The following is a 14,067-nucleotide window of genomic DNA, read 5'->3' as shown; positions in this document are numbered from 1 at the left end:
AAATGTACCTGTAACATCTAAATATTTTACTATAAAAATTATTCAGATCCCCGACGCAAACGTGAGCCATAATTAGCATTTATATGTCCTTATGAAATAATCTGTCTGTTTTCTGAAAGCAAAATCTTTACCAGACACTTCTATTTTTAAGAACTGAATTAAATTCTGTTTGAAGTTATAAACACATAAAGATCAAATGGAACCCAAATCTGAGAGAGCACAAGGAACAAATATCATTTCCCATCTAAGCCAAGCGTTCAAGAACGTGTTCTCTGTACAACGATAGTCAAATGTGCTAATGGCAAAATAGGACCCCCAAGGACCCCTCTCTGTTTTTTTGAGTCTTATGTAGAAAGAGAGGGAGCACTAATAATTGCAAAAGTTTGCTTCAAGTTAAACTAATGGCAAAATTACACAACTGTAAACATAATAACCCACAGAGAGAGCAAAAGGACACAACTTTCTGTGTAGATTTTAGCTGTTAAAAACTTTGTTGCTAGACCCACTAGTTTGTAAAGTGGAACAAGCACAGCCAGACAGATATAGACCCACTAGTTTGGCTATAGCAAATCAAGCCAGCTCAATCTCTGAGACTCACAAGAAGCCCTAGCTCTGTTTCGTTTTCTCAACCATTAAGCACTTTACCTTTCCTGATACCTCCTCCACTTAAAGTTCGGTTCTGTTTTCTCTTAAAGGAGGCCCCTTTCAGTTCTTTCAAATACATGGTTTATGACTCTGGTATGTTTTCTTTTTTGGGTTTGGATTCTTTTGTTTTGATTCCTAAGCTTGAGGCTTGAAGCTTTGTTTGGTTTCTGAGAAAATGTGAGGACAGAAAGAAATTGTGATTTTGAATTCAATAGAATGGTTAGGATTAGTTTGAAAGTTCATGCTTCTCCTTTTTTGTGTGTTTTTATTTCCACTTTTTAATTGTGTTGTACTAAGTGCTAAAAGCCATAATTAATAGATTTAGAGTTCTATTTGGATGATTCTTTGCATTTTCTTTGGGAATCAGAGGAAGTTTTGTTGGGAAATGGAAATGATACCTTGCTTTGTTTTCTCTGGAACTAGTTATATTCCATTGAAATTATGTTATGACCTGAGAGCAGACTCATTGACTTAACTGCAATCTAGAATTTTTATGTGAAAAATGAAGTCTTAAATTAGTCAAACTCGTGTTTAGTCTTAGCCTCTTAGGTATATATTATTTGAAGTCATAAGGTCTCTTACCCTGTTTGTGATTGCCTCCTTGTTTTTGTTTTGACTTAATCACTTCTTAAATTAGTCATGAAGTCTTCTTTTTTTTCTGGAAAAATCTTGAAGAAATCTTGTCTGATAATTGGAATGATCGCATGTAAAGTTTACTGTTACATACACATTGGTCCACCTTGGTCATCGAGAGATTGCAAATGATAAACAAGCAATGTCCTTGTTGACTAATTAATTGAGAAAAAAAAGATTCCTGCTAAGATTAGAATAAGAAAGGAATCCATTAAAAGGGAATCTATGGAATCACGCAAGTGCCCATTTTGAGTTGTAGATGGAAGCACCAAGGCAGTAGTGCCCATTTACAAAAATTAGAGAAACAACCAATGAAGCTAATTCACTATTATCATATGAACTACATCAGTATCTAAAAAAAACTTGATCAGCTTAATTGTTTCCTTATGTACTAGTGAACTTTCTCGCCCAATGCATTCATTATCTCATAATCCAAGTATTTATGACTCAAAATGCTGACATTTTTGCACAGATGGGTTTTTCTTGTATCTTCATTTGGGTTCATGTGTTTCAATGGATTGAGCAATTGGGATGATGTCATTGAAGATGGAACTGGTTCTTGCAGCTTTAGTATTGGCTTACTTGCAGTCTTTTGTATTGTCCAACTTGCAAGGTATGTTGTCCTTCTTTGATAAGCTAATTTACTGTTTTTACTTGCTGGGGCCATTTCTACATCATTAAGACAATGATAAATGACAAATGAAGCAAACCACAATCTGGTCAATGGTTTTCTTCAAATTGATCTGACACTTACAAACATCCAGACTGATGCCATTCCTGTTATCTGTATTTTTTTTGCTTGAGAAATATTTGTTTATGCAGAATCTGTGTGAGAAGGATGAAAAGGCTAAATTACACCTGAATATCCATCTGTGGTTGAAAGGGTTCTCAATCCATGACCACTTTGTCTGATAATATGACCTCTCTCTTAGGGTGCATCTGCATGCGTGTTCTAGATATAAATAAATATGACCTCGATGATTAGATGGATACAATGAACATATAATGGAAGTTGAGAATGTTGCCATTTACCCTCTTCTTTGATTTAATTTTTGCACTAAGCTTTTGCAAGTTTACTTTCCTTTACTGATTGAATAGTTAAGATGGTAACCTGGTTAGATGCTAAATAATTGTACTTTTGGTTACAGGAGATGCCCTATCTGCATTGAAGCTTTCGATGAATGTTCCAGACAATCAATTGAAAGATTGGAACCCAAATCAAGTTACTCCATGTACTTGGACGAATGTTATCTGTGACAGTAACGAACATGTCATTTCTGTGTATGTTTTCTTTGATGTGGTTTTACCTCTTCTTTCAGCTGTTTCCAGATGATAGATTCATATAAAATAATTTAGTATTCCTGCAATATTTTGTTCTTTGGTTGAATTACATTTTATCTTTCACATTGGATATGCTTATATTTTCACCCATTTGCAGAACGCTGTCTGGCATCAACTGTTCTGGGACCTTGTCTCCTAAGATAGGAGTTCTAAAGACTCTTAATACACTGTACGTATTGTGCATGTTGTAACAATCAGCAGATAAGATTTAATTATAGAATTGTTTTTTGATGAATTTGTTTTTTTTCTCAGGGCATTTTTTCATTTTTTTTTAAATTAGGTGCATTTCATTCTCAAAAGCAATTTTATGAGTTTTAATCAGTAGTGATAAAAAACTTGAATCACACATGAGATGCTAGCGCCCTGTGTGCACATGCGCAAAAGCTAATCCCCAATAATATGGCATTTCTAATGGAGTTACAGAAACTATTCATTAATACTACTTAAGTTTGTTTTCTTAACAATGTAAGAAATTGTTAGTTTCGAAGATGCAGCCTATCTTTCCCCTCCTCTCCTGGAATTGTTAGGCTAAAAATGGTTACAGAAACCGGTCTTCAATTGTCTTAGCAGATATTACCATGACACGGGGATGTGAACTTGTCTCGTAAACAGCTTTGTGACTTTAGTTATCATATCATTTTCTATTTGAAAGCTGAAACTAGTTTCCTCTATCATGTATGTTGCTATATGTTATCTTTTGTTATCTCTTGTCTCGCAAATATCTGCCCAATTTGCTTGCTATCGACTTCATTTAATGCATATCTACTTGGTGGAAAATAGTCTAAGCTTTGACTTTGCCTCACCAAACAATAAGATTGCTAGAAGGATGAGATGCTGCAGTTGGATCATTTTGGAATTGTTGGAAATCTATGGGTAATTGACAAGCTAAGTATATGATAGAAACAACTTAGGGTGTGAGAGGAAAGTTATCAGTGTGGACACTTCTTATTGTATACAAACATCTATGATTGGAGAGGATCTACAACTTAAGTGGTAATTGTGGGAAAGAGTTCGTTCAACCTTTTGGACTTTGATGGGCAGCAGATTTTCAATTTGATTACTTTGGGATGGTGATAGAGAAATCTTCCCAGTTTAGATTTCCATCTATGGTAATCACTTCATTTGGGTCATGTCATTACAGCCACTCTAGGTGTTTTTGCCCCTTTCTCAATCCTGCATTACAACAACAACCTTTGCTTTCTTAACTTTCATCTACACTTGACCTTTTCCCCTTTCCTCTTGCATGCTAACACACTCATTGCATTTAGATAACCAATACACATAACCATGCCCATACCATAATAGACTCAGACTCTGATAGATATATATATATATATGTAGATAGCTGCAACTTGAAGCTTCAATGTTTTCGCATTAGCCTTGCAAAACGTTAAATATATTGTGGAAATGCTTTCAAGATGATATGGTTGACAGGATATTTTTATTTGTGCTTCATAAAGCTTCTAGTTACATCCCTTTGTATGGACTTTCTGAGGTGTTGAGTTTAAAGTGGATACTAATATATACTAGATTGCATTCATAATGCAGAACATTGAAAGGGAATGGCATAACTGGTGGGATACCAAAAGAGTTTGGAAATTTGACAAGTTTAACCAGCTTAGATTTGGAAAATAATCGTTTAAGCGGTGAAATACCGTCTTCCTTGGGCAATCTTAAAAGGCTACAATTTTTGTAAGTGACACCTTCTGCTCTTTTTATTCTTTGAGGTATATGAGATATATCTCAGCATTCTTCCAAACTTTTTCATGATCAGTAAGATTTTCTTATCATGCAACCAGGACATTGGGTCAAAATAATCTCAGTGGAGCTATCCCTGAATCACTTGCTGGTCTTCAAAACTTGATCAACATGTAAGTAATGATGTCCTGCACATTGCCTAGATGATACGAGATAGCAGTGTTTTGTTTATGAATCCAGACGGGAATTTTCCTAAATTGTTCTTATGGTCCCACATTTTCAATAATTGACTCTCGAATTATATAGCTTTGTAACCCATGGCTGTGTTTCAAGATTTTAATGGCATGATTGAAATTTTCTTTGCAGTCTGCTCGATTCAAATAATCTCAGTGGTCAAATTCCAGATCATTTATTCCAAGTTCCTAAATACAAGTATGAATAACATGGAATTAGTGCTATTTCAACTCCTAATTTTTTCATTTAAATTTCTCATTTGTTTCTTTTGTGGATGTGTGCGTGCTTGCGTGGTATGTCTTGCAACTGTCAACATTTGACTTAATTTGAATTGCATTCACTTATTTCAGTTTCACAGGAAACCACTTAAATTGTAGCGGGCCAAATTTGCATAGCTGCGAGTCTCATAATAGCGATTCAGGTAATTAACTAGTATTTTTTATTTATTGGAGATGTTTTTTGAACTACATCCATTAAAGTTATGTTTTTGTGAAGCTAATTGCTAATCCTTTAATCTGTTAGCAGGTGGTTCACATAAGTCAAAGACTGGAATTATAATTGGAGTTGTGGGAGGATTCACAGTTCTTTTTCTTTTTGGAGGCTTGCTATTTTTTGTTTGCAAGGGTAGACACAAAGGCTACAAACGTGAAGTATTTGTAGATGTTGCAGGTTTGAGTTGCTTTAAGCACATAGCAAAATAATTGCATTGCAGCTACTTTCTGCTACATGCATAGAAATAATAGATTTAATAGATCATGTCACAATTTTGGCCAGTCTTGTTTTTTCATTTCTATTCTGATGAACTCACTTGACTTGGCCAAGTTTTTGTTGTTGACGTGATAAAATTCTCATTTCATTGAAGCTTCAATTTATGGCTCAACTAGCTTACTTTTGTTACACTAGCATGGAATTTGACATTTAGTTTACACTTTTTGGAAAATATTTGTAAGTTAAATAACAGGCTTTAGAATTTATCTTGTGTACCCATCCTCTAGCTAATTTATACAATTTACCGAAGACAAACAAGGATTAGTGAAAAATACTGTTTAACATTGTCGCATATTTTTCCTGTAACTGAATTTTATTGTTACGCATTGGGAGATATTTTTTACTTAGTAGTTAATGGTTGATGAGCACATGCAACATGCATACCTTTTAGCCACTTTATTGGGTTCATATTTTTGGCTAATGCAACCTCATCCACTTATCCGAATCAGAGTCACTGAGCATGTTATGAGAAGAAAAGAAATGAGCTTCCTTTTATCTAAATAAAGATGCTTTTATGATAGTTTTGAAATCTAGCCCAGAAGCCTGTATACTGTCAACATGTTGTAACCTGGCTGACTCATTTTTTAATAAATGGATGAATTAGATTGCAATCCAAGGAGAATGAGGTTTAGCTGGATTGATTTTTATCTTATGATTGTTTTTTTCCTCATGTAAATAATCCATGTATATCTTATGATGTTGTGATCTATGATACTATATGATGTTTGCTATAACATGTATAATTCAATGCGTTTATGGGTACCACAGTAACTACTTTTCCATCTGGATGAAATTTAGTAATCAGTTTGTGTCCTATCATGAAATGAAATCTAGTACTTATAGCCATCCTGTTGTTGGATTTGATTCAGATAATTTCTCAAAGGTTTAAATTGTTGAAAAATCCTGCCTGCTTGAAAACTGTTCTAATTATATAAACATTTCTGACTTTTGGCTAAACATGGAATCTAATATTTGTGTTTATTTGTGATTGATTGGTGCAAATTTCTTGATTCGAATTATCGGTGAGCATAGGTTCTATTATCTAGAAGTCGTGAAAGTTTGAGAATGTATACAAAATGAAAAATATTTGCTTACCTTTTATTATCTTTTACAATTATGATTGAAGAATTGAAGTTACTTCACTCTATTTTTTTTCCGTGAACCCTCTTCTTACCATTTGTTTAGGTGAAGTGGATCAAAGAATAGCATTCGGTCAGTTAAAACGGTTTTCATGGAGGGAACTACAGCTTGCAACGGACAACTTCAGTGAAAAAAATATCCTTGGACAGGGAGGTTTTGGAAAAGTTTATAAGGGAGTGCTTGCTGATAATACCAAAATTGCGGTTAAGCGTTTAACTGATTTTGAAAGTCCTGGGGGTGATGCAGCATTCCAACGTGAAGTTGAGATGATAAGTGTAGCTGTTCACAGGAACCTATTACGTCTGATAGGGTTTTGCACAACAACTACAGAACGCCTCTTGGTGTATCCATTCATGCAGAATTTAAGTGTGGCCTATTGTCTAAGAGGTATTAATTATTTATGTGCTGGATTTTGAGAGGAAGTGTTAATATATTTAACTGTTTTCTTCTACCATCTACAGCTGAGGTATTTGTCATTAATCATTTTCTATAGATTGAGTTCCTCTCATGTTTGGTCATGTTTGTTAAATCTAAACCACTAAATTCAGAATTAATGCACATTATTTTAGTACATGTTAAAAATGGAATAGAATATAATCACTTTAATATTTTTTTCCTTCTCACGTATCTTAAAGTGAAATTTGGCCTATATATTTCATAATAAATTGTGAAATTTGGAACATGATCCGAACATGAGAGAATTTTAATCCCAATTTTATATGCATGATTCAGGACAAGATGATAGAACAAAGAAGCTAAAAGTAAGCCCTTGCAGTTGCTTGGCAACCTCCTTTTTTTTTAAAAAAAGGGGGATAAACTCTAGTAGCAAATTCTCAATAATCATTCATCAATAATTAGCTATGAAATTCCTATATTTGACAAAAAAAAAGGAAAAAAAAAAGAGTTTGACATTTTGTAATGATCATTGGCAGCATTGAATCTGGTACTCCTTAACCAATGAGTAGGATAAGGATAAGCTGATACCTATGAACATCCAGATAGCATCAGAGTTTATGTATCATGTCTGTTTGATGAATTAATTGTACCTGTTTCTCTTGTAATATCTAATGTCAACTAGTGAAAATACAATTCATAGGCCTATATATGGTCTTACAATTATTTTTGCAATACATTTCTATTTTCTAGCGACATTTGAATTTTGATCTTGACCTGCAGAACGTAAACCCGAGGAGCCTGTTTTAGATTGGACAACCAGAAAAAGAGTGGCCTTAGGTGCAGCACGTGGGCTGGAATACCTTCATGAGCACTGCAATCCTAAAATTATTCATCGTGATGTGAAAGCAGCTAATGTACTACTGGACGAAGATTTTGAAGCAGTTGTTGGGGATTTTGGCCTTGCGAAGCTGGTGGATGTGAGAAAGACCAACGTGACAACTCAAGTTCGCGGGACAATGGGCCACATAGCACCAGAATACTTGTCCACTGGCAAGTCATCTGAAAGGACCGATGTCTTTGGGTATGGTATTATGCTTCTAGAGCTTGTTACAGGTCAACGGGCAATTGACTTTTCACGTCTGGAAGAAGAGGATGATGTCTTATTGCTTGACCATGTAAGATAATCATAGCTAATTACAGTGATACATTATTGTATTGGTTTCTTTGCATGCTCAACTCTCTTGACCCCACCTAAATTATCCATCTCTTACATGACTCAAATGTCAAAAACCCTGTAAGTAACTTTAATTTGGATGGAGTTATGACATCATTTGAAGATGTCTCTGCTCTCTACGCTTTCTAGCATGGTTTTAATTCACGTTCTGCTCCTTTCTGACTTGCTCTTCGTTGTACTGGGATATTTGATTATGAAGGTCAAGAAGCTGGAGAGGGAGAAAAGACTGGATGCTATTGTCGACCGCAACCTAAATAAAAACTACAACATCCAGGAGGTGGAGATGATGATACAAGTCGCCTTGCTCTGTACCCAAGCATCACCAGAGAACCGTCCAGCAATGTCAGAGGTTGTGCGGATGCTGGAAGGAGAGGGGCTAGCTGAGAGGTGGGAAGAATGGCAGCATGTTGAAGTTACACGCATGCAAGAATACGAAAGATTGCAGAGACGATTTGACTGGGGAGAAGATTCGGTTTATAACCAAGATGCTATTGAGTTATCTGGTGGAAGATGAGATAACAAATTCCCCAATGCATTTAAAATATTGAGTTTCCTTTCACATTAGCTTGATGTTTTCCTCGAATGAAAACAGATATATGAAGTAAAAAAAAATTGTGATTTCATAATTTACATTTGCTTATATAAGCTCCTCGGTCGTCCTTTGTGTGTTCCCATCTTGTCTAAGATGAAACATATTTTGATGTTAATATAGTGGGCGTCTGCAAGGTTTCTCCCACCACCGTTTAAATTTCGCTGATATTGACTCTGTACTTGAAGTTTAATGCTCATAGCTCTATTATTTAACCCAAGAAAATGGCATATGAACTCGGCGCTTCCAGCTTCGGCTTATGCCAGCCGTGCTTCCACCAAGTTTTCCACGTCATTTCGCTCTTGTTTTCAAGAATCTAGCTCTATCAGACTACTGCAGCAATATGTTTTCGAATATAACTGAATGTAATATATAAAGCATAAGAGGAGAGATTTTCTATTTCCATTTCATTGCATCAACAAATGTCTCCCTTCCAAGTCAATGGTCCATAGTTCCAGGACTGTTGCTCTGTGCTATTGTTGATGCTTTGACTAATAATGGCAGCACCTATAAGCTCCAAGATTTTACCAAGTTCTACAAGCCAAGAGTGGTCATGGAAAACCTGATGCGGTTGAAATTTTGTGATTGGAAAGAGCTGCGACATGTTGCAAATTTTTTACTTGAGATCACAATCAACTCACTGAATTATCTACTAAACTCTCATAATTTCCCTGCTGGAGCCTGGAAAGCGAAGAATTTATCGAACAAGAAAAGCTTTATGCAAGCCGCAAGACACTGCCACCGTTAGGCGGTGGGTGCATCAACCTTTTCACGATTGCAGTCATGATTATATGGAACCTGAAGACAAATAGCAGACATAGAAATGGACCTGGTTCTTCTAGTATGAATTCAAACGAAGAAGGCAGAATATTTTAAAACTTCCTTAACAATAACACCATAATATTTGTACATCAACCCAGAATTTCTTTTCCAATAATGATCGTAAGTAGTTTAATTTTGCGTGATTTTAATTGTTAATAATTATTTTTAATGAGTATAGACACAGAGATGTAGCTAGAGCCTAGAAGTGTTTCTCTTTGACGTTTTTTCTTTTTGAAAATATTACATCAAGAAATTTTCCTTTCATATGCGGCCATAATACAAGCGGAATTCTGCAAACTAAATACATATATGTAGATGTAAACATAATATCACAGCTTTTTATATTGACCATGAATGGTTGAAACGATATCAGTAACTAAACTTTCCATCTTGGTCTTGACCTGCCATTGCTCCCCCATCAACTTATCCTTCTCATGACTTCTCAGATCCCCTTCTTCACCTTGATCGGCTAGAAGATACTGCGGAGTCTTCTCAACATCTCTACGCTCCCTCTCTTCGAAGTTGATGCCACAGTCCACGCAGTCCACACCTGCCATTGCTAGAGCTTCAATTGATGGCATGGCTTCAGTAGTCAAGTGTTAAGAGTGTTTTTGTGTGCTTCTCTGCATCAAGACATACGAGGTATTTATAAGGGGAACCTAAACTAGCCTTGTATCTCTGTGGATAAGGTTACAGGCGAGAGCATATGATCCACTACCAAGTAGAAGTAGAAGTAGCCCTTTCTTTAGTGATGCCATGGCTGACGTTCTTAATAAAGTTAAATGGTTTCATGATGTCGCTAATCTCAATCACATATTACCTCCTCAATGGACTCATTTCTGAACTTTCTCTTTTCGTGAAGACTGTTGAGCGCTTTAATTAACTGATTTTTTTTAGATTTAATGAGAATTTTTATTTTATAGGAAGCCAATGTTAAATTTATTGTTTAATGGGTAATTGGCAGCGCTTTTCAGCAATTTAAATTTAAAGGCAAGTTTGTTTTTACATTTCAAAAATATTTTTAAAAGAATTTAAATTTTTTTTATTTTTTTTACATAAAATGAATATTTTTTTTTAGTATTTTTAAATCATTTTAATACGTTGATATTAAAAATAATTTTTAAAAAAATAAAAAAATATATTATTTTAATATATTTCTAAGTGAAAAACACTTTATAAAAAGAATCGTAACAACACTTCTAAAAATATATTTTAAAAAAATATATTAAACCAATGTTTTTTTAATATTTTTTTAATGTTAATGATATAATATTAAAAATATTCAAATCAACCTCGCATGTTCCTGAATTCAAGACTTCTATTTTTTATTTTTTATTTGTGTGTGTGTGTGTTTTCTAAGGCTGTATGAAACTAGATGTCAATTTATTAATGTGCACATATATTTATACGTTCGAACCTTACCACCAAGAGTTCGAGTCAGTGGGATTAGACTGTTCTAGCCCTCAAAGGCAAAGCTACGAGGTAAAAGACTGGAATACAAATGGTTGTACGTAATTATATGCACCAATACTATTTTCTTTGAAATAAACACAATGAAAAATATATTCATATCTGCCTCTGAATCATAAATATATAGGTTATCCCAATTATTTTTAGAAAAAAATCTACTTTAAGGCTTAAAGTAAACGCGCGGATCAAGAGGGTGTTTGATGATATGGTTTTTTAAAGTGTTTTTTACTTGAAAATATATCAAAATAATATTTTTAAAAATTATTTTGATATTAATATATTAAAATAATCTAAAAATTAAAAAATTTTTTTTTTTTTCATGAAACGCTACTTGGAAGATAATTTTAGACCAAACCTAACTCAAAAGGTATTTTTTAACCATGATGGAAAGAATCAATATTATTCTATTATGAATTTCTTTTTCATTTGTTTATTAATACATAATTTGTTAAAATTTATTCATTATATTCAGTATCCAACTTCTTTTCCTTTTAATCCCGTGACTACTAAGGATTCAATTAATGCATTTGTTCCGGGTTGTTGTGACTAATCAATGGTAGCTAATCAATTCAGAATTATTTTTTATTAATATTTTTACTTTTTAATTTTTAATTTTTAAAATTTAAAATTTATTAAAAATAAATAAATGAAGAGTTATTACTAGAATTTTTTAGATTTTTATACATTTTTTCTCATCTTATTTTTTAGTGTTTTATTTTTATTTTATGTTTTAGATTTTTTTTTAAATCTAGAATTTAGGTTTATATTATTGAGAGATATTTAAATTTTATATTTTTTAATTTAAAAATTTTGATTTAAAAGTGCATCTAAATCAAAATGGTGTTGTTAGAATTTTAGAAGGCGTATTACATACATTCTAGTTGTGTAAGTAATGAATAATAAAACTTTAAAAACAAAAGATTTATCCTTGACGACAACAATAAAAGATTTATTACTTTAAAGTATTTGAACAAGTAAATATTATTTTTTAATTTAAATACAATTAATTTAAATGTTTTTATCTTTAATTTATATATTTAAACATGTATAAATTCTAATTTTTCCTATTATATCTTTTATTTAGCATCTTTTTATAACGATTAATTATTAGTTCATACTAATTATTTTTTAATTATAATGATAAACAAAGTATAATTGCATCTAACATATTAACAAACTTTGAACTACACGGGTACACCGGCTAGCAGGGAAACCATGAAGAACTTCAAATGGAGAAGTTCAATTTGCAAGAAATAGAAGAAAGACAACAGCTAGTTACAATTACAAATATAAAATCATGTCGACAGCAGTCGTGATTAGGGCATGTATCTCTTCATCCCTGCAATCGTCAACAGCTTTATAATGGCTTTCACTATCAATAGTATGGAACTCAACAGTTTTGGTTCTCTCCTAACTAGTTTTTCCTCTGGTTTGGGATGTGAATGCAAGGTTCTTTGATCACCATCATTATCATCACCACCATCGCAACGATCTTCTAGAGGATGACATGGAAAACTAGTGTAGGTGACAGGAAAGCCACACTTATGATCCCTAACTTCTTCCACCAGTAGGTGAGGTGGAGGCAGCACAGAGTCATCATGCTCCCATTCTTCAACATCCATGCCCCGTTCAAGATAATCAGTGTCTTTCATTGCCAGAGCTTTGACAGACTCTTATCCACAGTTTATCTACTTAGAGAATGTTTGAAGTACTTAGCTGAGCCCAGAATTTGATACCGTCGAAACAATAACAGGCTTCGTTTTTATACAAGCATTGGTCCTAAGAGGCTGTCTACTTCTCTAAAAGCACGTAATTGAAACTTCCGATTAGTACTAATTAAGTTTATCATTATATCCGTGATGTCTTTCTATACTTTGCCTCGATCGGTCCTATTAGAACGTGCAATACATAGATGTACCTGTGTCGATAACGAAAGCTGTGGATGGAGGATGTTTCCTAGAAATAACTGTAGAACAAAAATATGATCTGTCAGGAGTTGCAGACATAGCCATTCATTCAACATTGCCGGGCAGAACCTTAATTCACACAGGCAGAAATTATAGGACTACTTATGTTCTGAACTTTCTGATCACAAGAATATGATGTTTTTAAGAGCATCGAGTTGCGGTCAGCTCCGTTGATAAGTCGATAAGTCCTTCATTTCTTCATGATGCGTGCATTGATGAAATAAGGTTATGCACTTGCAAAAGTATCTTCTGTGAGTTGTGAACATGTGATATTCATTGAATCTTTCCTTTTTAGTTCCAGACAGTTGGTTAATTACATCTGTGCTTTAATATTCGACACCACATTTCAGAAGTGTTTTCTGTTTTCTATTTTAAGTATGTCTACACAAGGAAAAAAATGGAAAAATTACTAAACTTTTGTTGTAATTAAGAAAGAAAACATAAGTGGCACATGCAATCCGTTAAGAGTCTACTTGTTTTTTGTTTGAATCTTTGTACGTAGGCAACGTGACGCATACTTGTCAAAACATTGAGTCTCTCATTGAAGATTTAATTTTCCCTACAAAAGAAGAAAAAAACTGCCTTAAATTATCGAAAAAGCAGATGCAGTGAATATGAGTATCAAAGTATTATTATCTGTCAACTTCAGTTTGGCAGGCCATCTCCTGGAACTCAGTTTTGATGGTCCAACTTCACCCAATTGAAGGGTTAAAAGTGCTGAATATTTAGAGAGCTTGAAATTTTAGACTTTTATCAGACTTAATCCCCAAGGAAAGGTTTATATATGCACATATATTTTCGTGACTGTATTTAGAATGCAGGGCATAGGTTTCATGTTTGTTAAAAGACGTACGCAAGAAAATCTAACGAGGTTTAGAGTGTGAAGTTCACGAGGATATTAGCCTTTTTCTTGATGAATACAAGAAATGTGTTTCTAAAAATCTGTGCTACGAAGTAATTTTCCTGTTCAATTGTGACGGGATCTTGCCAATACAGGCAGAAGTTAGGACTGGTAGGATGCACTGCTTGCAATTATGAAAATCTCCCCACTAATCTAATCAACATCTTGTCAGTGAATATATCATTTAACAAATCGGATAGTTATATACGGTGTTGATTTTATTTATATA

The 14,067-nt window shown here is 33.8% G+C and overlaps 1 protein-coding gene across 2 annotated transcripts; it reads left to right on the top strand.

Annotated features, from left to right (window-relative positions):
• The first annotated feature begins 432 nt into the window (after positions 1-432).
• On the top strand, positions 433-8,825 carry LOC7490202 (probable LRR receptor-like serine/threonine-protein kinase At5g10290). Of its 2 annotated transcripts, none has more exons than XM_002309938.4 (12): positions 433-738; positions 1,751-1,891; positions 2,427-2,559; positions 2,717-2,788; positions 4,168-4,311; positions 4,419-4,490; positions 4,684-4,749; positions 4,902-4,972; positions 5,077-5,220; positions 6,505-6,846; positions 7,636-8,030; positions 8,289-8,825. In XM_002309938.4, the coding sequence occupies exons 2-12, from the start codon at positions 1,810-1,812 to the stop codon at positions 8,601-8,603; spliced, it is 1,836 nt and encodes a 611-aa protein (XP_002309974.1). In that variant the 5' UTR covers positions 433-738; positions 1,751-1,809; the 3' UTR covers positions 8,604-8,825. The 2 variants fall into 2 exon arrangements, with proteins under 2 accessions (XP_002309974.1, XP_024461171.1); XM_024605403.2 differs by having other exon boundaries at positions 434-738; positions 5,074-5,220.
• Positions 8,826-14,067: the final 5,242 nt, after the last annotated feature.

The sequence above is a fragment of the Populus trichocarpa genome, chromosome 7 (genome assembly GCF_000002775.5).
Source record: "Populus trichocarpa isolate Nisqually-1 chromosome 7, P.trichocarpa_v4.1, whole genome shotgun sequence".
NCBI lineage: Eukaryota > Viridiplantae > Streptophyta > Magnoliopsida > Malpighiales > Salicaceae > Populus > Populus trichocarpa.
The sequence above is the reverse complement of the archived record's forward strand: the minus strand, read 5'-3'. Positions and strand labels throughout refer to the sequence as shown.

Excerpts from the sequence above, each read along its gene's own strand:
- LOC7490202 (XM_024605403.2), top strand. The coding sequence starts at position 1,810 with ATGATGTCATTGAAGATGGAACTGGTTCTTGCAGCTTTAGTATTGGCT. Across the intron at positions 2,789-4,167 it reads CTAAAGACTCTTAATACACT|AACATTGAAAGGGAATGGCA; the intron begins GTACGTATTGTG and ends TTCATAATGCAG. Across the intron at positions 4,491-4,683 it reads CTTCAAAACTTGATCAACAT|TCTGCTCGATTCAAATAATC; the intron begins GTAAGTAATGAT and ends TTTTCTTTGCAG.